Source organism: Procambarus clarkii, chromosome 94 (genome assembly GCF_040958095.1).
Source record: "Procambarus clarkii isolate CNS0578487 chromosome 94, FALCON_Pclarkii_2.0, whole genome shotgun sequence".
NCBI lineage: Eukaryota > Metazoa > Arthropoda > Malacostraca > Decapoda > Cambaridae > Procambarus > Procambarus clarkii.
The window spans coordinates 3,720,430-3,741,957 of record NC_091243.1 but is presented as its reverse complement, the minus strand read 5'-3'; the positions used below and the strand labels follow the sequence as shown (position 1 = coordinate 3,741,957).

The following is a 21,528-nucleotide window of genomic DNA, read 5'->3' as shown; positions in this document are numbered from 1 at the left end:
AATCACACTACACACACGTTTAATACGTTCGCCAGTTGAATGACAGTTGAGGGGCGGGACCAAAGAGCCAGAGCTCAACCCCTACAAGCACAACTAGGTGAGTACACGGGAGATGATATTAGAACGCATCTGCTATAACTGGACACGACAAAAGCTCTTGGACCAGAGACTCTTATCACCATGGATGCTATAGGTGAGAGCAGAAGCACTGTGTGTGTGTGTGCCACTCTCTATGGAGTTTAATACGTCACTGAAAACCGGAGACCTACAGCCATGTTGGAAGACAGCTAGTGTACTCTCCATAGATAAAAGAAGGGGACAAAGCATTGAGGAGAAGGGCAGTGTCCCTAACTTGTATACTATGTAAAGTAATGGAGAAGGTCGTGAGAGTGGGGCTTAGTAGCACACCCGGAGAGAATGAACTTTGTCAAGAATGGTAAGTCTTGCCTCAAAAGTTTAATAAAATTTTTATATCGTAATGATTGTGTATATAAAATTACCTGCAAGATTTTTAATAAATTCTAAGACGCACAAACTGACAAACATCTTTACCAGAGAATATGAGAGCATAAGTATAGTATAAGGATGGATCTAGAGTCAAATGCATTGTTTGTTCAATAAATGAATTTTAATCATTCATCTGTCATGATTAAATTACGTAAAATTGATTTTATATCTGATAATTTTTTTATTGAATCTTTATATACTTAAAGTAGTGAGAGAGAGAGAGAGAGAGAGAGAGAGAGAGAGAGAGAGAGAGAGAGAGAGAGAGAGAGAGAGAGATAGAGAGAAATATAGACAGAATACACAGACTAAACTGTGCATATTTAATCGCAGGGGTAGTCACAGATTTAATAAAAAAATCTTGTGTAATGTGTTTCTAAATATACATTTTTAATATTCATTACGTATTAAGTTAAACTATATTCACTGTTTACCACACAACTGCTGACAAACATCCTGGGAAATTTAACTGCAATCATAAGTCCGTAATTGTTTAATAATCTCTGCGTGCCTTGTTTCAATAAACAATAACATATATTATTTTTATATTCATAATTGTATTACCTTTTATCATAACATGGGAAAAATTAATAGTCAAAAAATAAATATTCATATATACAGATCACTGACTCAGTCACACGAAGCTCACAAGACTAAGGTGTCAGGTCAGTTCTTTTGCCTCTACAAGTCTGAATGTCGGGTTGACATGAGCGTTTGTGTTCCCTCTTGGTGAGGTTGTGTTCCCTCCTGGTGAGGTTGTGTTCCCTCCTGGTGAGGTTGTGTTCCCTCCTGGTGAGGTTGTGTTCCCTCCTGGTGAGGTTGTGTTCGTGACATCCTCTGGGGCTAGTGGCGAGCCTCCTCGCTTCGCAGGGGCGACGTGGCGTCCTGAATCAAGGCTCCCTCGTGGAGTCTCTCCTCTCCCTTCTGCCTCTTCAGCCGTTATCTCACAGTGTACTGAGCTTCCCCAGGAGTGTAGCGTGTCCGTGGAGCCGCTGATGGGTTTACATCGCAAATGTCTACCATCAGTAGAGCATCTACCTATTTCGGAAGTATTATCTAGGCTGGAGTCTGAGAAAATATCACTTTGCTGCGAATCTTTCGATACAGTCGAAGATTTTTCTCTGGGAGTTGGATCATCCCTGCAAGTGACTGTCTGCTTCCGAAGGATGACGTTCCCCTTGGTCGATGTGGGCTCCTGCTGTGCGTTGTTCAGATCTCTCTTGATGGATCTACGGACGACTGTGACCACATTGGAGGCTGATCTTTTGCCGGTGACAAATTTGTGCTCTTGGAAGAAAGTTCTGATAGCGGCTCGTATGGGTTTACTGCACAGTATGTACATGTAAAAGTTGAGTGCGTGATTGAGAATTTCCAGGTCATTTGAAACAGCCCTGAAGACTTCGAACGTCATCCGCGTTGCAAGAACCTCGGTGTATATGGCATTGCAGATTCCTGAAGGAACTAGGGTGACGAAGAAGGATATCATCACCGCCTTTAAAAGGGAGATGAGGTGTTGATCGTCTCTACTCCTACTCTCTGGCACACAGCCATCTTGGGCGAACGGCTGGCCCCTTGACATCTCATGTTTCGTCTTGCGAAGCCTTGTAAACTCCTTGAGGATGAGTGTGTTCAACACAAGTAGAATGATGATAGGTATAAATGTGACAATTATCTGTCTTAACCACCTGTAGGCGATATAATAGGGACTGTTTAGTGTTTGAGAGCTAATGCAAGCCACCCACCACGTCCGGTTGTCCGGTGGTTCAAAGAAAAATGTTTCGCATTTATCGTACAGTTTGGGATCCATCAGGAGGCAAGTTGGCAGCCACACAACGACAGAAGTTAACACAGAGATTAGAATCCCAGCCCGGGCATTACGACTCGTGTGGATTCGCTTGAAGTCCGTAGGCCGACAGACAGAGAAGAACCTATCCACGGTCACACACACGACAATAAGAACAGAAGTGCTCATGGGGATGTTGGTGAAGAGGAGCTCGTAGTAGGAGAACCACACGGCCTCGGAGTAGTGGGGTGTGCCGCCCATGATGATGTGGTAGAGAATGGAGATACTGAAACCCAGTGCCAGGAAGTCACTGACGGCCAGTGCCAGGAAGTACGTGTACGTCACACCTGGAAACACAAGAGTACCTGTTAGTCCAGTCTTCAAGTCGCCCGGCTCTAACGTCTTGTCTCGTGGACACTAAATTGTAACACTTTATTGTACCCTTAAAAATTCTCCAGATATTATCATTCTTTCAATAGAAATATATTAGAAACTAACTGAAGGGCGTGTGAAAAAAAACTACAAAGCCAATATAAAAACTAGGAAATACCTCATAAACATGAACAGCACAATTGTTAAAATAATGGAAAGTGTCAATTCTCGAGACCTTAGAATATTTTAAATTTCGTTGTAACTTCTGTAATAATAAAAATAATAATTATACAAATAACAATAATACCGAAGGTTTGAAACAACAGATAAAAAAGAGCAATAAACACCGTTGGTTCCTAGCTATACTGGTTGTAATTTATTAACGAATTCAAGAATTACACAAAAAAATAAAGAATATATATGACTGCAGCGATACTCAGTGCTGCCAAAGCCAGGTAAATGCAAACCTGTTCTCTCGATTTTCCACTCCGAATAATAGGCAACATATTTGCCTAATTACAAACGTACGCACCCGATTAGCCTATCGAAACCGATGCATAAAAATACTTCACTGTTACGAAGGCTATTTTGTTTTACCATTTCACACCGTTTTCAGCGCAACCTTTTGGGGCTGGACGATAGAGCGACGGTCTCGCTTCATGTAGGTCGGCGTTCAATCCCAGACCGTCCAAATTGGTTGGGCACCATTCCTTTCCCCCGTCCCGTCCCAAATCCTTATCCTGACCCCTTCTGAATGCTATATAATCGTAATGGCTTGGCTATTTTTCCCTGATAGTTTCCTTGCCTTCAGCGTCCTGGTCAAGTTCGTAACATACACGACGGATAGGGTGAGAAGATAGATGGAAGGAAAGGTAATTAGGCGAAAAGTTACGGGAAGAGGAGAAATCGCGAAGCCATTATGACTATGTAGCCCTTGGAAGGGATATGAGAATAAGGATTTGAGATAGGCTGAAGGAGAGGAATGGTGCTCAACCATTTGGACGGTTGGGGATTGAACGCCGACCTGCAAGAAGCGAGGCTGTCGCTCTACCGTCCTACCCAAGTGGTTAACAACCTCAATGAGTCTATTCTCGCCCCGGTAACTTGAGGAAGTAACAAGTCATGTCTGTCCTAACTCTCCTACACACTGCTCACTCAACAAGCCCGAACACATGATCGATAAATAAGCCTTAACAACGGAACAAGATCTCACTTAAGGCTTGAACAAAATCTTACAAGCCTTAACAAAAGGTCGCTAGATGAAGCTGAACAAGTATTCGCTAAGCTAGCCTGATCCAGGGCTCATTTATAAAGTAGGAACCGGACTGAACGAGAGTTTATTAACACTTTAGTTAAACAAGGCCGAGTCAGAATTAACTAGAAATCCTGAAAACCGCTGACAAAGTCAGCCAAAACACAAGCTCGTTAAATAAGGTTGACTAAGAAATCACTTAAAAAGTCTGACCATGACCTCGCTAACCAATATTTAAAAAACAAACAAATTCTGAACAAAAGCTCACCATATCCCTTGATTCACAGACCACAAAACAAGATTGAACACGAGCTCACCAAGTAAGGCTGAACAAGAGATTCCTTAAAAGGTCTGAATAAGAACGCATTAACCATTAACCAAGCTGGAATAAGTGCTCAATAAAAAAATTAACAAGAGATCACTAAAGATTTAACGCGAGCTCAATAAACACTTAGCAAGAGCCGAATTATATTGTGCAAGAATAAGTAAACCTTAAGTAAATAAGTAAACCAAAGCTAAACCAGAAGAACTAGAGCGCTCTCAGTAATGAGCAAGAGCTCACTAAACAAGACTTGAACAAGTGCTCAGTAAATAAATCTGAAAGAGATCAGTTAACAATCATGTGTTCTCAAATCAGATGCAAAAACCATTCGGATTCATTCATTAAAACTTTCATTACTGAAAAGTTAAACAATGACATAATCTCTTCTAATTGGCTGTGAATCAAAATTATTGAGTTAACTCTAACTGTTAGGGCAGCCAGGAAGGCAAGAATCGTGGTTTTAAGCAGTTTTATCGTATGTATATATATAATACATACAAAATAAAGTAAATAGTTTTCTCTTATTTCTACACATATATCCGGAAAACGGTAATCCATTGTCCTTCAGCATCGTGTTCTCTCATTCACTTGCATGTAAATATTGTGAACAATCCTGGAAAATTGTGGATCTCTTGGTACAGGTAGGGGTCAGATCCTCCTGAAGTTCTGCTTCGATTGGCAGCAGAGTGTGTGTGAATGTGTGTGTGTGAATGTGAGTGTGTGTGTGCAACCCGTTCTCGCACTTTCGTATAGTCAATATTGACTTATTAAATACATGCATATGTGACATACTAATTTATTGCGAATATTTTAGTTTACCTTGAAAAGCTTCATAGAAAACACCGACCTTATCTAACCTTCTTAGTATGTTAAGATAAGCATCTTTTTGCTTCGTAATTACAATTATTACTTAACCTATTACAGGTATAGGTTAAGTAATAGTTGTAATTATGAAGCAATAAGATGCTTATCTTAACATACTAAGAAGGTTAGGTAAGGTCGGTGTTTTCTATGAAGCTTTTAAAGGTAAACTAAAATATTCGCAATAAATTAGTATGTCACATAGCACGTATTTAATAAGTCAATATTGACTGTAAGAAAGTGCGAGAACGGGTTGCTGTGTGTGTGTGTGTACTCGCTTATCAGGTCATGGATTATCCCTCCTGACGAGATCAGGCACCTGACACTGATTGGTTTCCTCCATTACAGCTATCACCTTTTTTCATAAGTCCATCATTTATAGTGTTAAATACTTTTCCTTTAACTCTGTTATCTGCGACTCCTACTGACAGCGTTAGTGTATTTTCCCCCCAGTGTCTCCATCTATTATATTCACTATTCACTTAGAGCGGCGTCTCTTGGTCTCGGCTGCGTCTCTTGGACTTTTTGTATCGGCTGCGCCTCTTGGACTTTTTGTATCGGCTGCGCCTCTTGGACTTTTTGTATCGGCTGCGCCTCTTGGACTTTTTGTATCGGCTGCGCCTCTTGGACTTTTTGTATCGGCTGCGCCTCTTGGACTTTTTGTTTCGGCTGCGCCTCTTGGACTTTTTGTATCGGCTGCGCCTCTTGGACTTTTTGTATCGGCTGCGCCTCTTGGACTTTTTGTTTCGGCGGCGTCTCTTGGACTTTTTGTTTCGGCTGCGTCTCTTGGACTTCTGGTCTCGGCTGCGAGACCTCTGGCATCGCTTATGAAATCTATTACAAGCTCATGTGTGTGTTGTTTTTAATGTTTCGTTCAGTCATCACAATTTTTTTTCTTTCAAGTGTTGTATCTGTGTTATTGTTTGATAGTTCTGCTTTTATGTAAGACAATTTTCTTTCTCTCCTAATTCTTGATTCTCGAATGCCAGTTGTTTACTGTCCACAGATGGGTACTGTATTCCTTCCACTAGTGTGTGTGTGTGTATATATATATATATATTAGTATATTTTGGTAGCAGTCTTTCCTGTAGACATATTTTATTAAATATGACCGAAAAAGTAAGATTAATAATTCTAACACGAATTTTCTCAATCTTTCGTACATTATGCTTCACTGTTGGAGGTAAATCAAAAATCACTTCTCCAAAATTCATTTTTATTTCTAGTCTGACGCGACACGGGCGCGTTTCGTAAAACTTATTACATTTTCAAAGACTTCACAAATACACAACTGATTAGAACTTGCGTTTCCATGATTTTATATCTACATTTGAGTGAGGTGGGAAGGGTGATGTGGCATTACATTTGAGTAAGGTGGGAAGGATGATGTGGCATTAGAGGATATTAATAGGGTATTAAAAGTATCAACACAAGACAGAACACGAAACAATGGATATTGAATAGAAGTGTTTGTAGAAAGCCTATTGGTCCATATTTCTTGATGCTTCTATATTGGAGCGGAGTCTTGAGGTGGGTAGAATATAGTTGTGCAATAATTGGCTGTTGATTGCTGGTGTTGACTTCTTGATGTGTAGTGCCTCGCAAACGTCGAGCCGCCTGCTATCGCTGTATCTATCGATGATTTCTGTGTTGTTTACTAGGATTTCTCTGGCGATGGTTTGGTTATGGGAAGAGATTATATGTTCCTTAATGGAGCCCTGTTGTTTATGCATCGTTAAACGCCTAGAAAGAGATGTTGTTGTCTTGCCTATATACTGGGTTTTTTGGAGCTTACAGTCCCCAAGTGGGCATTTGAAGGCATAGACGACGTTAGTCTCTTTTAAAGCGTTCTGTTTCGTGTCTGGAGAGTTTCTCATGAGTAGGCTGGCCGTTTTTCTGGTTTTATAGTAAATCGTCAGTTGTATCCTCTGATTTTTGTCTGTAGGGATAACGTTTCTATTAACAATATCTTTCAGGACCCTTTCCTCTGTTTTATGAGCTGTGGAAAAGAAGTTCCTGTAAAATAGTCTAATAGGGGGTATAGGTGAAGGAGGCATTTGAGCAGAGTTCCGTGCTGCGTTTCACTTACGAGACGGAAAAGGATGGGAAGCTGCCTTTTCTAGATGTAACAGTCATGGAAAAGGGCGGAGGTTTCCACACTGCAGTCTACACAAAGGAAACAAACATAGGAATGTGCCTAAATGCCAACAGCGACTGCCCTGACAGGTACAAGAGGAGTGTTGTTAACGCATACGTCGACCGTGCTCTCAGCCACAGCTCAGAATGGAAGCAAGTCGACGAAGAACTCTGTAGGGTAAGGCAGGTTCTAGTCAATAACGGCTTCTCCAATGGTTTCATCGAAGACATCATAAGAAGGAAAGTGAAAAGCCATGCAACCTCCGAAGAGACAACTAACACAACACCTATACCCCCTATTAGACTATTTTACAGGAACTTCTTTTCCACAGCTCATAAAACAGAGGAAAGGGTCCTGAAAGATATTGTTAATAGAAACGTTATCCCTACAGACAAAAATCAGAGGATACAACTGACGATTTACTATAAAACCAGAAAAACGGCAAGCCTACTCATGAGAAACTCTCCAGACACGAAACAGAACGCTTTAAAAGAGACTAACGTCGTCTATGCCTTCAAATGCCCACTTGGGGACTGTAAGCTCCAAAAAACCCAGTATATAGGCAAGACAACAACATCTCTTTCTAGGCGTTTAACGATGCATAAACAACAGGGCTCCATTAAGGAACATATAATCTCTTCCCATAACCAAACCATCGCCAGAGAAATCCTAGTAAACAACACAGAAATCATCGATAGATACAGCGATAGCAGGCGGCTCGACGTTTGCGAGGCACTACACATCAAGAAGTCAACACCAGCAATCAACAGCCAATTATTGCACAACTATATTCTACCCACCTCAAGACTCCGCTCCAATATAGAAGCATCAAGAAATATGGACCAATAGGCTTTCTACAAACACTTCTATTCAATATCCATTGTTTCGTGTTCTGTCTTGTGTTGATACTTTTAATACCCTATTAATATCCTCTAATGCCACATCATCCTTCCCACCTTACTCAAATGTAATGCCACATCACCCTTCCCACCTCACTCAAATGTAGATATAAAATCATGGAAACGCAAGTTCTAATCAGTTGTGTATTTGTGAAGTCTTTGAAAATGTAATAAGTTTTACGAAACGCGCCCGTGTCGCGTCAGACTAGAAATAAAAATGAATTTTGGAGAAGTGATTTTTGATTTACCTCCAACAGTGAAGCATAATGTACGAAAGATTGAGAAAATTCGTGTTAGAATTATTAATCTTACTTTTTCGGTCATATTTAATAAAAAATATATATATATATATATATATATATATATATATATATATATATATATATATATATATATATATATATATATATATATATATATATATATATATGACCCAGGAAGGTGAAGATCACCTTCCTGGGTCTAGTTACTAAGAGATTTGCCTAGAGATGGAGAAATCCACTTCGTTGGCCTAATGCTGGAGGAGATTCACCTATCTAGACTTGGAAATTCTCTTACGTAGATTTACGTGGCTCCAAAGATTGGGAGCCTCGCTTTCTAGACCAAGTGCTATTGCGACTCAACCTACCTCTGAACTGCGGTAACCTCAAGATCATAATGGTTAGCAGATTGCCCACCATCCCGACCAAGACGATAATTGGAGCTACGACGCCGTAGGCAGCGTGTCGTAGGTCCTCCACGCGGGGGTCCACCGTCAGGTTTCTTGAGCCCTCCGCACCCTTCCATAGCGGAGCCTTCCCTACAGGCTCTAGGAAATCTACAGAAATAAAATATAATTAGAAAATATAACCGACAGTAGAAGGACTATGAGTGCACACTGGCGGGACAACTCTAAAACAATATACTGAGCCAAGATCTAATTTTCAGACATGTCTGTGCATGGATGGTTCATCTTATCTCAAGATATGCTTTCATGCAGAGAGGAGATTAAAGAGGCCAGAGGATTGCTGTGCATGGACAAATGATTACTTGGCTTGGATCACAGAACTGGGTCAGGTACGGGTATTGTCGGATGTTTCTCCTGGCTACAGAATGAGATAAAGTTTCTGTATTATAACAGAAGAAATTTCAGGTAGCTGACCAACAATCTTTATCATGCACCGTTGCTTGTCTTTTAGTTAAAAACGTAAGATATTTATCAAGATAAATTGTAATACCAGCTTTGCTCTAACACATGGAAGGAATATGAGGACAGACTTGGTGTAGGGCTGTGTTATGAGAGAAGGAAACTTGCCCACCCACTTGGACAATGGGAGAATCGCTCATTGAGTACAATAATATTCTGTCGATCTTCCGACCAGTCTTAATTTCTAGAGTTGTACACCGTAAGTGCCTGAGAATGTATCAACCAACCATTGAAGATGTTCTTATCTTACCGGAAACTAACATGGAGGCGAGTGGATGCTTGCTCAGAGTGAGATTTGATCATTGATGTCTTATAATGCCTCAGGTCGCTGATTCCTCAAGGCATCGTTACTCACTCCACGGCAGCCGAGACTCATTGTATCAGCACCTGCAACGTATAAGACGATTATTACATTATCAAACTGCGAGTCGCATAATGAATATTAGAGCATGTTCGGCGGCCTCTTATCCGGAGCGTTATGCATGTTAAGCTCATTAAAGCTCCACTCGGCTAAACGACTGACCTTCCCATGGCTGAACCTCATAACAGTTGCCTGACAGGTGACTGTATATTGGTAGCTGAACAGAGGCATCAGTAGGTGGCTGTGTTCAACAGTCAACAAGTCACACTGTAGCAGCTAGTTAGTTCCACACAAACAACAAACTACTTATGTGAGAGTAAATTGGCTTAGCGCCACTCACATACACTTAGTTGCACTATAATTAGCCACCAATACATTATAAAATACAGGAGCAATTGTATGTGTTTTAAGGTCTGCTTTTCAAGCACTTGAAAACCCATCATGCAAAATAGATGCTAGCAATATATTACCATAATATGTAGAATATAATTGACGTAAAGAAAAAAAATCAGAATCTGTTTTGTATCGATACCATCTCACAGGTGTTTTCCTACATGATGATAGAGACAAACCAGCTTGTGCTGAATGTAAAAAAAAAAGTATGTATATTGAGCTAGACCTAGGTTTTCCATCTCAGTTCTCAAAATCACACAACTTTAAGAAACTAGGGCTGACAAAATAACAACCACCAGCATTCAAATGACAGAAATAAATATTATAAAGAATTATGGTACGTTTAAAATTAGAAGTATATGGACGGAAAACATAAAACATTCACCAAAGAGTGAAACATTGGAATTGTCAGAATTAGGCTATGATATCGTTACTTATGGCAGGCAATGAATCTCCCGGCTGAAAACATTTTGAACAAAAGCTACGCAATACTCCTCAAAAATATTTTTTATGGCAAAACCCTGTTATCAATAATTTTACACCGTGAAATAATTTTAGCTGTGAAATTATCATACACTTACTGATATTTAAAGATATTCTCACAATCAACCTGAACTTTTATAGCACAATCTAGTAGACTAGACACCCCATTCTTTTTTGTTGTTGTATGTTCCATGCCAACCCGTTCTCGCAAATTCGTAAAGTCAATATTGACTTATTAACTACGTGCATAGGTGATATACTAAACATAATAGATACCCTTAAAAAGATTCATAGAAAACACCGACCTTACCTAACCTTGTTAGTATCTTAAGATAAGCATCTTATTGCTTCGTAATTACAATTATTACTTAACCTATACCTATTATAGGTTAGGTAATAATTGTAATTACGAAGCAATAAGATGCTTATCTTAAGATACTAACAAGGTTAGGTAAGGTCGGTGTTTTCTATGAATCTTTTTAAGGGTATCTATTATGTTAAGTATGTCACCTATGCACATATTTAATAAGTCAATATTGACTTATTAAATTTGCGAGAACGGGTTGGTTCCATGTATGATAAACCATCCTACGAGATGGGGATAGTTGATGATCTTATAACTGTCTTGATCGCTTCCTGCAGGGAAGTTGAGCTCGTAATTGTCTTCTGATAATCTTGTTTGATCATATTGTTTTCACTTTAGATTAATATTTATGGAAATGATACAGCGAAAGAAAAAGCTGCCACGGTAACCAATTTAATCGAAATATGTTAACACAATTTCAAGATATGATTTGCAACAGACAAAATTTACATTTTCTTATCTTAAATACTCATTGTGCCCATTAGACACTATAGAGCGAATGCGAGGATCAGAAATTTAGAGCCGAAAATAATCATATGCGAGTAACATGTAAGTTTTTTTTATTTCCCTTGGAGTAATATTTTCAATAATAGCTTAGCGGATTATATAATTATTCAGAAATATCAAGAAAATACAGTTCACTGTCTCTGTCGAGCTGCCATAGACTCTCCAAACTCAAGCGCGTTGCCCCCGAGGCCAGGCGCGTTGCCCCCCCGAGGCCAGGCGCGTTGCCCCCCCGAGGCCAGGCGCGTTGCCCCCCCGAGGCCAGGCGCGTTGCCCCCCCGAGGCCAGGCGCGTTGCCCCCCCGAGGCCAGGCGCGTTGCCCCCCCTAGGCCAGGCGCGTTGCCCCCCCGAGGCCAGACGCGTTGCCCCCGAAAGACACATTCCAGCCTCTGCACCAATAGTGGAAACAACTTTGCGAAAGTGTTGCTCCAGTTCATAAATACATACTTGGGATATAATTTTAGAGTATATTAATATGTATCGTAATATATGTATCGTGATAGATTAGCACGATGTGTAAAGAGGGCAAGAGTAAAGGCTTCAGACAACTGCGGATGGCAAAGATGTGTTGGTCGGTAGGAAGAAGCCTCCTTCAGGTGATTGTTGCTCTCAGGAGGCTGTTTATGTCCTCACAATCACCCTCGGTGGGTTCATCCCGCCTGGAGCGTGCGGTAAGAGACTTCTCTCCCCGCCAAACATGTTTGGTTACCACAACACGCGCCTTTGTTAAACGAGCTCTGATTGGATGCAGCAAACTCAGCCACGAGCCAATCAATTTTCACGTCTCGGGACTTGGAATGTCGGAGTCCCCCCACGATGGGTCTGGGACAAGCGAAGGCTCCCAACCCTACACTACAGTTGATTAGAGAGCGTTTGGGAATACATCCCCAGGAAGCAGCCCGTAGCAGCTGTCTAACTCCCAGGTACCTATTTACTGATAGGTGAACAGTCCCATCAGGATGAAAGAATCTCTGCCCATTTGTTTCCGCTTCCGCCGGAGATCAAACCCGGAATCTCAAGACTACGAATACCGAGCGCTGTCCACTCAGCCGTCAGGCCCCCCTGAGGTTGACCACGCCTCAGGTTGCGGTCAAACCTGATCAGGTTGACCCCGGCTTTGACATGCATTGCTATAGATTGGGTTGCAGTTAGCTACAGTTTGGACGTGCACAGCCCTGAGGATGGGCTTAGGGCCCTGTTACCTAGCAGTAAAATAGGTACCTGGGTGTTAGTCAGCTGTCACAGGCTGCTTCCTGGGGGTGGAGGCCTGGTCGAGGACCGGGCCGCGGGGACACTAAAAAGCCCCGAAATCATCTCAAGATAACCTCAAGATGGGTAGACTGGACACAGCTAGAACGAGCATAGCAGTAGTGAGGTATGCTGAATAATGGGCAATTACTCTACCTTAACAAAGCTTGCATCGATCACCATACTGTAAACTATTCTTACTCATACACAAATATTTTTTTAAGAAAGTGCATTAAGGAAAGTTTGCGGGTGCTTGAACCTTACGGTTAGTGCATGGCTAACAGGTGTTTGCGTTCAATGGTATAGATAATGAGAATCTGCGGGTAGTATGGGCGTTCTTTCGAAACCTCCAATATTTGATAGTAAATATAGTTACTATGGCTTGTACTTAGGTGAACTCTGCAGCATAAGAAATATCCACTTTTTGTTCTGTTGCTATTGTGAAGGCCCTAAGAATGAGGGCAGCAACATAATCCTACTAGGTTCAGTAGAGTTCCTGGATTGTACCTGGATGGGTTTCAAGGAGTTCTTTTACTCCCCAAGCCCGGCCCAGGAGCCAGGCTTGACATGTATGTCTAGTACATTAAACCTATGGATATTTATGACAGGCCTATCATTGCTATTAATGTGTTGGAAATTTTAGGTTCAGTGGTTTGGTAGGTTATTTCAGTCGTTTAAATGCCCTTCGAGACAACCCAGGGCTCAAAATACAGCTTTACAGGAATGCTTATTACAGGTCAACCATTTCTGTCTACAGGACGGAGGTGAGCTGAGTGATTCAAACCCTTCATGTTATGCAAGAGTGATAAACTCTGATGTTCACTTCTAATGTTGCACTGAATCAAGAGCCTAAAAGTTAAGTGAGATAGAGGTCTAAGAGATTATATAGACCAGAATGAAAGTGTAAAATGGAAACGATCATTAAATTGTATCAGCATGAAGCCCTTTCCTTTACTAACAATGTGCCTAGAGTTACGATGAGAGGGTCTCGACCCACTACCCAGTCAACAGTGACTCTGACACAGATGAAGCTTCGCTATTTCACTTGACTACTCGGCTTTAAGTTTCTCGACGGTGAGATTGTTCCACTAGTGCTCCAGCCTGGCCTTCCAAGCAACTGTGGTATTACAAGAAGAGAAACTTTCACATATGCTCCAATCCTGCCTTCCAATCAGCTGCTGTTCAAAATAGCAGAAGAATGATTATTATTTTATTGTGTGCTTGTTATAAAAGTTAAAATCATTTGAGCTGGTACCATAGTTAATGTCCTGTCCATTTGTCAAATCTGACAGTATTTATGGGTAAAAAATACACAAATAAGCAGTTGCCCCAACAAAATAACACGTTTTCTCTAAATAATTTTGAAAAAAGAGCACGAGACACTGGGCAACAACAAATACCTAACTTACCCATTCTTAAGATGGCGAATATTAAGCCAAGGATTGGTTATTTGGTCCTAGGACATGTCAGCTTGTATAGTTGCTGTGTTTGGCATGACATTTGTGGTATTTCAATCATACAAAACGTGAAACCTGTTGGGGTTCAACTGTTCTTTCGTTCATGTACGTTCCACCAATCACTTTCTTTACTATCATTTTTGAAAGATGAGTTCCGTAATACATTGATTGGTTCGTGTCAAATTTATGGGAATTACAGAACGTCAACCAATGACATTAGGTAACAGCCTAAAGGTGGCCTTTGTAATTCGATCTCCTTTATCGCCCGTTATCAGTTAATATCTTATCTCTATCGGGTTTGCAATGCCATTCATGCGCATGAGCGACAAAAGACTCATAGAATTAAGAAACTCATGAAAAAACTCATCAAGGGACTCAAGAGACTCATAAAGTAAACACACATTCATACTTACACAAATACAAGTGGCAAACACAAGAACTGACTTTAAAAACTTGTGTAAGGAATCTTTCAGAACCTTGTATACCTTTTATGTCAGAGCGATACTGGAGTATGCGGCTCCGGCCTGTAGTTCATAACTAGTCAACCACAAAAAAAAAACTTAGAAAAGGTTTGTAGGTATGCCACCAGGCCAGTCCCTGAGCTAAGGGTAATGAGCTAAGAGGAAAGATTACGGGAACTAAACCCCACGACACTGGAAGACAGAAGAATTAGTGGATGACATGATCACCACCTATAAATTTTTTAAAGGAATTGAACGGGTTGATAAAGATAAACTATTTAGCACATGTAGTACATGAACAAGGGGTCACAGGTGGAAACCGAGACCTAGTACCCAAATGAGTCACACGGGCGTCAGAAGGAACTTTTTCAGTGTCAGAGTAGTTAACGAATGGAATGCATTAGGCAGTGATGAGGTGGAGGCTGACTCCATACACAGTTTCAAATGTAGATATGATAGAGCCCAATAAGCTAAGGAATCTGTACACCAGTTGATTGACAGCTGTGAGGCGGGACCAAAGAGTCGAAGCTCCACCCGTGCAACCACAACTAGGTGAGCTCAAATAGTCGCTTATTTTCACAGATTAGACTACATATTCTCACAGACGTACGCACATACACAGATTCTGACAGAGACTGAAACACAAAGATGCACACACTAACACATACGTAGGTTCACGTACACATAAACTCTCAGAAAAAGACTTAGGCACAGTCTCACACAGACTTACAATCACTCAGACTTGCAAATATTCTGGCATACATATTCAAGAACCCAGACTATACTTCACTGATTCATGTACATCTAGAGAATCAAGACTCATACAGAGCTACATACACACTAAATATACACACTAAATCACAAGCATATCTGTATAAAGAATCACATATTCAGAGAGACTTACTCATATACTCAAACTTAGTCACAAACTCTCACTTATACACACACATTCACAGACTCGCACACCTGCAGAAATAAACAAAGATTGTTTACAGAACTGTAACGATCTTAAAGAATACTATATTTTCATTACGAATTTTAAATAAAAATTCTTCCGCGAAAGCTTTATTGCACTTTAAAAAACTCTAAAATCTGCGCTTTACAATGCTCAAAGCAAGAATATATATACAGCCTCCGGAACTTTTCCTTTTCAACGCAAATGTTAGAACTAAGATGACAGTGGAGCAACCTTGGTGAACGCCATGCCGGCTAGGACCCGTCGGTTGGTTGTAAACTACTGACCCATTTTTTTTCCTATTAGCATTTCCACCCGAAGCGGCTAGTTTATTGTGCGCCCCATACTCTGCCAGTGAGCGGTAGCACAAAAATTATTACAGACGGCACAAAAGGTGTTAATCAGACCCTCGTGATACACATTGATACACTAGAAGGTGAAGGGACGACGACGTTTCGTCGACTTGAGAATGGTCCAGGACGGACCGAAACGTCGTCGTTCCTTCACCTTCTAGTGTGTGTGGTCTGGTCAACATACTTTAGCCATGTTATTGTGACTCATCGCCTGCACACATTGATATATATTTACTAGTCTTTCAAATGACGGAAGGTAAAACAGAGAAGCACCGATTTGGAAGATCGCAATCATTAGTTTTGTTTAATAATGATGGTTATAAGCAAGGGGTATAAAAAAAAGGGAGTTTTGACCAAAAAAAGATTCCCGTGAATAGCTTTCATAGACGAAATATTCTGTGCACACCCAAACCTCGTCAGCCTGAAGGCAATCAGAACGAGATTCAACATCCTTTGATATATTGATTATGTATGATATCAAAAGCTCTTTAAAATGAGACAAGAAACTCTTTGACGATCATGTTTGCCAGGTAGAATGAGCATTGATGGTCTGAGACAAAACATTAGCTGCTTTCTCGATTATTTCAAATAATTTTCTTATTTGAAGTATTGTATTAAATATCGAGAATAACTCTTGAATTTTAGTGAAATAAATCTTATTATTTTAGAAAACTGTGTAATTATTTGATGATTTCGTTAACAATTTAATTTAATTTTAGTGGAAGTTTCTTGAGGTAGTATTTGGTAACGGCGCAATAATTAGCGGTCATGGAGACTGGAAGAAGTGTTCTCTTATGGGCCTTTAATGTAAGAGTAGTGTACAGTTGAATGGGTCGAAGTAAAACTTGTGAAGATGCCAATTAAGTTAATGCTTGGTGGTCGTCTAACAAGGATACCTTAAGGGATTTAACGTCAGCGACGAAGTTACCATTCTGAACGAAACGCATCTCGTTGCATCAGGCAATAATAAACGTGTAGAATTAATTATAAAGAGTTAATTTTTCAACTTCTCAGTTGTAAAAATATATATATATAATATATATATATATATATATATATATATGTATATATATATATATACATATATATATATATATATATATATATATATATATATATATATATATATAAATATATATATATATATATATATATATATATATATATATATATATATATATATATATATATATATATGTATAATATAAATTGGTACTAGAGTCAATGATCTCCAAAAATGAAAGTACTTATGGTAATTATATGGTCGAGAGTACTAATATATAGATGTGGACAACCAGAAAATTTACTTTTGTATTAATGAATTTGGACAAACCGGATTTCTTTATTTTTTAGCGTCAACATATATATTAGATCTAACCTCTCCTAGCAATCCAAGTTCTAATACATGCTATCTTAGGCCTTATACAGTGTTTGGTTTTAACTTCTTTGAACGAACTCACAGGTTCGAACTGGTTCACAGATGGTCCATCACTACATACTATTACCTTCGATACAGTCACTATAAGTACTATGTTTCCAGGAGGATGGGTTGAATAATAAATATAGGGCACCCGGGGAAGCCTAGGGTCGAGGCCTCGACGGAAGCCTAGGGTCGAGGCCCCGACGGAAGCCTAGGGTCGAGGCCCCGACGGAAGCCTAGGGTCGAGGCCCCGACGGAAGCCTAGGGTCGAGGCCCCGACGGAAGCCTAGGGTCGAGGCCCCGACGGAAGCCTAGGGTCGAGGCCCCGACGGAAGCCTAGGGTCGAGGCCCCGACGGAAGCCTAGGGTCGAGGCCCCGACGGAAGCCTAGGGTCGAGGCCCCGACGGAAGCCTAGGGTCGAGGCCCCGACGGAAGCCTAGGGTCGAGGCCCCGACGGAAGCCTAGTGTCGAAGTACCGACGGAAGCAGGCAGCTGCGGGTGTCGGACGATATCCAGAAACTTATTACACTCTCTTACGTAAACATCCGCTGTTGATCTCCTTATCACTCAACACCCAGTGGCCCCGTGGTCACGCCTCAAGGTTACTACTCAACTACTGACTGTAAATGTTAATAGTCTCCTACACCACCACCTGTCCTCTCCACCACTACCAGTACCCATCTCCACTAACAGTCCGGTACTACACTGACAGTCTTCACCACCATCACCAGTTCCTACCAACACCACCAGTCCCTCCATTACCAGTCCCCTCCATAACTACCAGTCATATCATCACTACCAGTCCCCCTCCAATATAATAATACTGCACCTAATAGCAATAACTTTTGTACCTTTAATTACGTATTATAGGCCTATGTTTACCTACGTTTGCATACCTAGCCTATAATAGGTTGATTTAAATTGTTACACTGGAAGCATAGTTTTGATTGAAATTGAAAACTCAGTCCTAAATAAGTACAAATATCAAACGCTGCATTTTGATGAAAATTCGACTTGTTAATTAATTATTGTATATATGTACAAAAATTTAATTAATCAACTCGGCCTCCAAAATGATGAAACCTGCTGATGCTGCTTTGGGTGGAGTGTTTAACCAAATGGGCTGTAAACAGGACCTCAAAAAATCCTGTTTTATACGACTGGAATTCTAAACACACAGAAGTCAAATATTGTACCATAAAGCAAACTTAATCTATCCTAACCTCATAACATGTGCAATCATAGGCCTAAATAATCACTTTTACATACAATATTATTCATATGAAAAGGTGAATTTGGTTGCTGCCAACGTTTCTCGGCTGCTTTTCAAAATTTGTTGCACACAATGTGGACTTTATTGTTCAAATAGTCAAAATAATTGTACAGGTAATAGTGGCCGCATGAGCCTCACTCTAACCTGTGAGTTATGATTGTTGATTGTCGTCTCAAATCAGCGAGGCACAGAGAAAATCGTATAGCCACGACGAAGCCCTCCCTCCCCGCCTGCTCCACTAACACTACCGTTGACCAGAGTCCCGAGCACTGACTGCCTCCCCACCAAATGCCAGCACCTAATGGAACCTCATATATTTGTCTCAATATTATTCATAAACATTAGTTTCCAGCATTGAGTTTGTTTACAAGAAGCAATAAGGGTACTGGGCAGAGAACCGCCCGGTGAGTTTGTTGTACATGTTGCCTCACACCACTCACCGTCAACTTCATATTAAGTCTGGTACTACGGGAAGATAAGGCGCGCGATATGAGGACAGTCCTCAGGTGATACCTGAGTGCTCCCCCCTTTCCCCCCCCCCTCCCCTTCATCTCTCCCCCCCCCCATCTCTCCCCCCCCCCATCTCCCCCCCCATCTCCCCCCCCCATCTCTCCCCCCCCCCATCTCTCCCCCCATCTCCCCCCCATCTCTCCCCTTCATCTCTCCCCCCCCCATTTCTCCTCTCTCTCTCTCTCTCTCTCTCTCTCTCTCTCTCTCTCTCTCTCTCTCTCTCTCTCTCTCTCTCTCTCTCTCTCTCTCTCTCTCTCTCTCTCTCTCTCACACACTCACACACACACACATACACACACACACACACACACACACATACACACATATTTTGGTGGAGTTTGGATCCTGGCAATAAATTACTACTGAGCATCCTGATTCACAATTAAAAGGTTTGCTTCACCCTGTGGTTTCCCATGATTGTGAGGGTTGGCAGGTTACTACAGGTTTTTTAGAAGAGTCCAGGTAGTACAGTTGGGTACGTTCTCGACTCACACTCGAGAATTAAGGGTTCGAATCTCGGACTGGACAAATTATTGGGCCCATTTCCTATCAGCTAATGGTCTGTTCATCTAGCAGTAATTCCGAAGGTACTCAGGAGTAAGACAGCTTGTTGTGGTGATACATCTTGGGCGGGGTCAGTAACACTACCTTGGGGGGGAGGGGGCTCAATATAAGCCTAGCATGTGTGAATACACTCTGGCTGCCTGTCCCCAAATACAATGAATTATTATTATTTACTCGATGCAAAATATATTAGTCACCCAAAATAATAATTCGTTTTTTGTAGCAAATATTATAGAAGAATGTTAGAAAACGTATTGCTTTCTATGAACAACTAATGTAAATAAATTTTCAATGCCGTATTCCCATTGACTTCGTAGATCCATATCGAGGTTTCCCTTAGACCTACTATGGTCTTTTCCCAGGATGCAATTCGAAACCGTTGTTTGTATCTAGGGTATCAATTCACTGCTAGGTGAGCAGAGTTATCAGGTGAAAAGAAACATTGTCTTAGCTTATCCAAAGAAATGATCACCGAAGATTTTTTTCAGCATTAACAAGATCAGATAATTGTAAGTGATCATTAACTGTGTGTGTGTGTTTTCACACTTTTCACGAACTCGACAGTCTTCGATCACCTCAACTCAGTAAGTTCAGTCAATTTCACACACGGGAACTGAGAATGCAAATCCAATTCGATGCTACAGTCGACAAAACTGGGACTCCCCACCGACAGAGTTCTCGAAGAAAACACTGCAACTATTACTAAATTCTGTCGTCCTTATATGTGTGACCTCTCGTTTAACGTGTGTGTGACCTCTCGTTTAACGTGTGTGTGACCTCTCGTTCAACGCACATCATTTTCTCAAAGGCAAACCCGCTTATCTTATACTGACAGTGACTACTCACGTCCTAAAATGTCCACATGGGGGTTGACTACCGACGCACTCTTGACATTTGAAAAACAAAAAACACATTACATAGTGTTTTGCTTAACGTCAACCAATCACATTTATTTTCATGATGGACACTTTTAATTATTGTCGAGTGCACCGAACAAGAGGCTGTCAGATAGAAGACTGGTTTCCCCAATTATAACCTCTGTTGTTTGTTTTAAGAAGTTCATGACAGTTTCTTGATGCCATTAATATTTTGTTTAACTCCTTTGTTTCTATAGCTGGCCTTGTTATCTCGATTCACAATAGAATTGAAATGACATCCTGAACACCGTGATATTGTTAAGATTATCTTTTGTATTGACATGCAAAATAGGTTCACAAAATAGAGGAACAGATGGGTGATAACTCATGAGTCTGGAGAATGGTTGTGAGGCAGCTTACACCCGCCGCCACTCAGCTGTTGACTGCCTCACGGAGCACAGGACGCGGGTATACTGCTGCTCCTATACAATTAAATTTCTTTCTTGATTTAGTGCCCCATTCCCATCCCGTGGGCGGTGGTGGAAAGAGTTACAGAGGCGCACAATCGGTTCAGGAACTGATCCACACAGTTCGTTTAGCTAAGCAAGTGACAGTCTTGTGAAGCTAGTTACACAATTGTTACTGCTGCGCCGGTGCTCTGTTCTGAGGCCTGTGTAGCAAGGGCTTCGGGGAAGGCGACGCTACACGTAAGTACGATAACTTATCAATCAATCTGGCAGTAATTCCCATCCTGATCCATAAAGGTTTATGATTATATTATATATATAATTTGTTAGAGTTTTTTGACGATGGATACCATTCATCATCATTATACATGGGGGCGGGGAAGCAATATCATCTTAGGTTGACATTACGACTAAGTCATATAATCCTCTGGTTGATTGCTTCATCCACCGCAGTTATTTACTTTACATGCTGACAATCTCATTTCCTTTCATGAGGCAGAGAACGCATAGATGGCGGGTCTGGCCCTCACTGCGACCTGACC

At 41.0% G+C, this 21,528-nt stretch overlaps 1 protein-coding gene across 2 annotated transcripts; it reads right to left on the bottom strand.

The window, feature by feature from the left end:
- Positions 1–981: 981 nt before the first annotated feature.
- On the bottom strand, positions 982–19,047 carry LOC123747264 (probable G-protein coupled receptor B0563.6). 2 transcript variants are annotated; one of them, XM_045729306.2, is made up of 4 exons: positions 19,029–19,047; positions 9,567–9,703; positions 8,759–8,947; positions 982–2,634 (listed from the first exon to the last, which is right to left on the bottom strand). In XM_045729306.2, the coding sequence occupies exons 2-4, from the start codon at positions 9,577–9,579 to the stop codon at positions 1,166–1,168; spliced, it is 1,671 nt and encodes a 556-aa protein (XP_045585262.2). In that variant the 5' UTR covers positions 9,580–9,703; positions 19,029–19,047; the 3' UTR covers positions 982–1,165. The 2 variants fall into 2 exon arrangements, with proteins under 2 accessions (XP_045585262.2, XP_045585259.2); XM_045729303.2 differs by lacking the exon at positions 19,029–19,047 and adding an exon at positions 18,733–18,887.
- Between the last annotated feature and the right edge of the window lie 2,481 nt (positions 19,048–21,528).

Coding starts and splice junctions, on each gene's coding strand:
- LOC123747264 (XM_045729306.2), bottom strand. Junction 2,635..8,758: donor GAGGTTACCGCAGTTCAGAG/GTAGGTTGAGTC, acceptor TTGTGTTTCCAG/GTGTGACGTACACGTACTTC.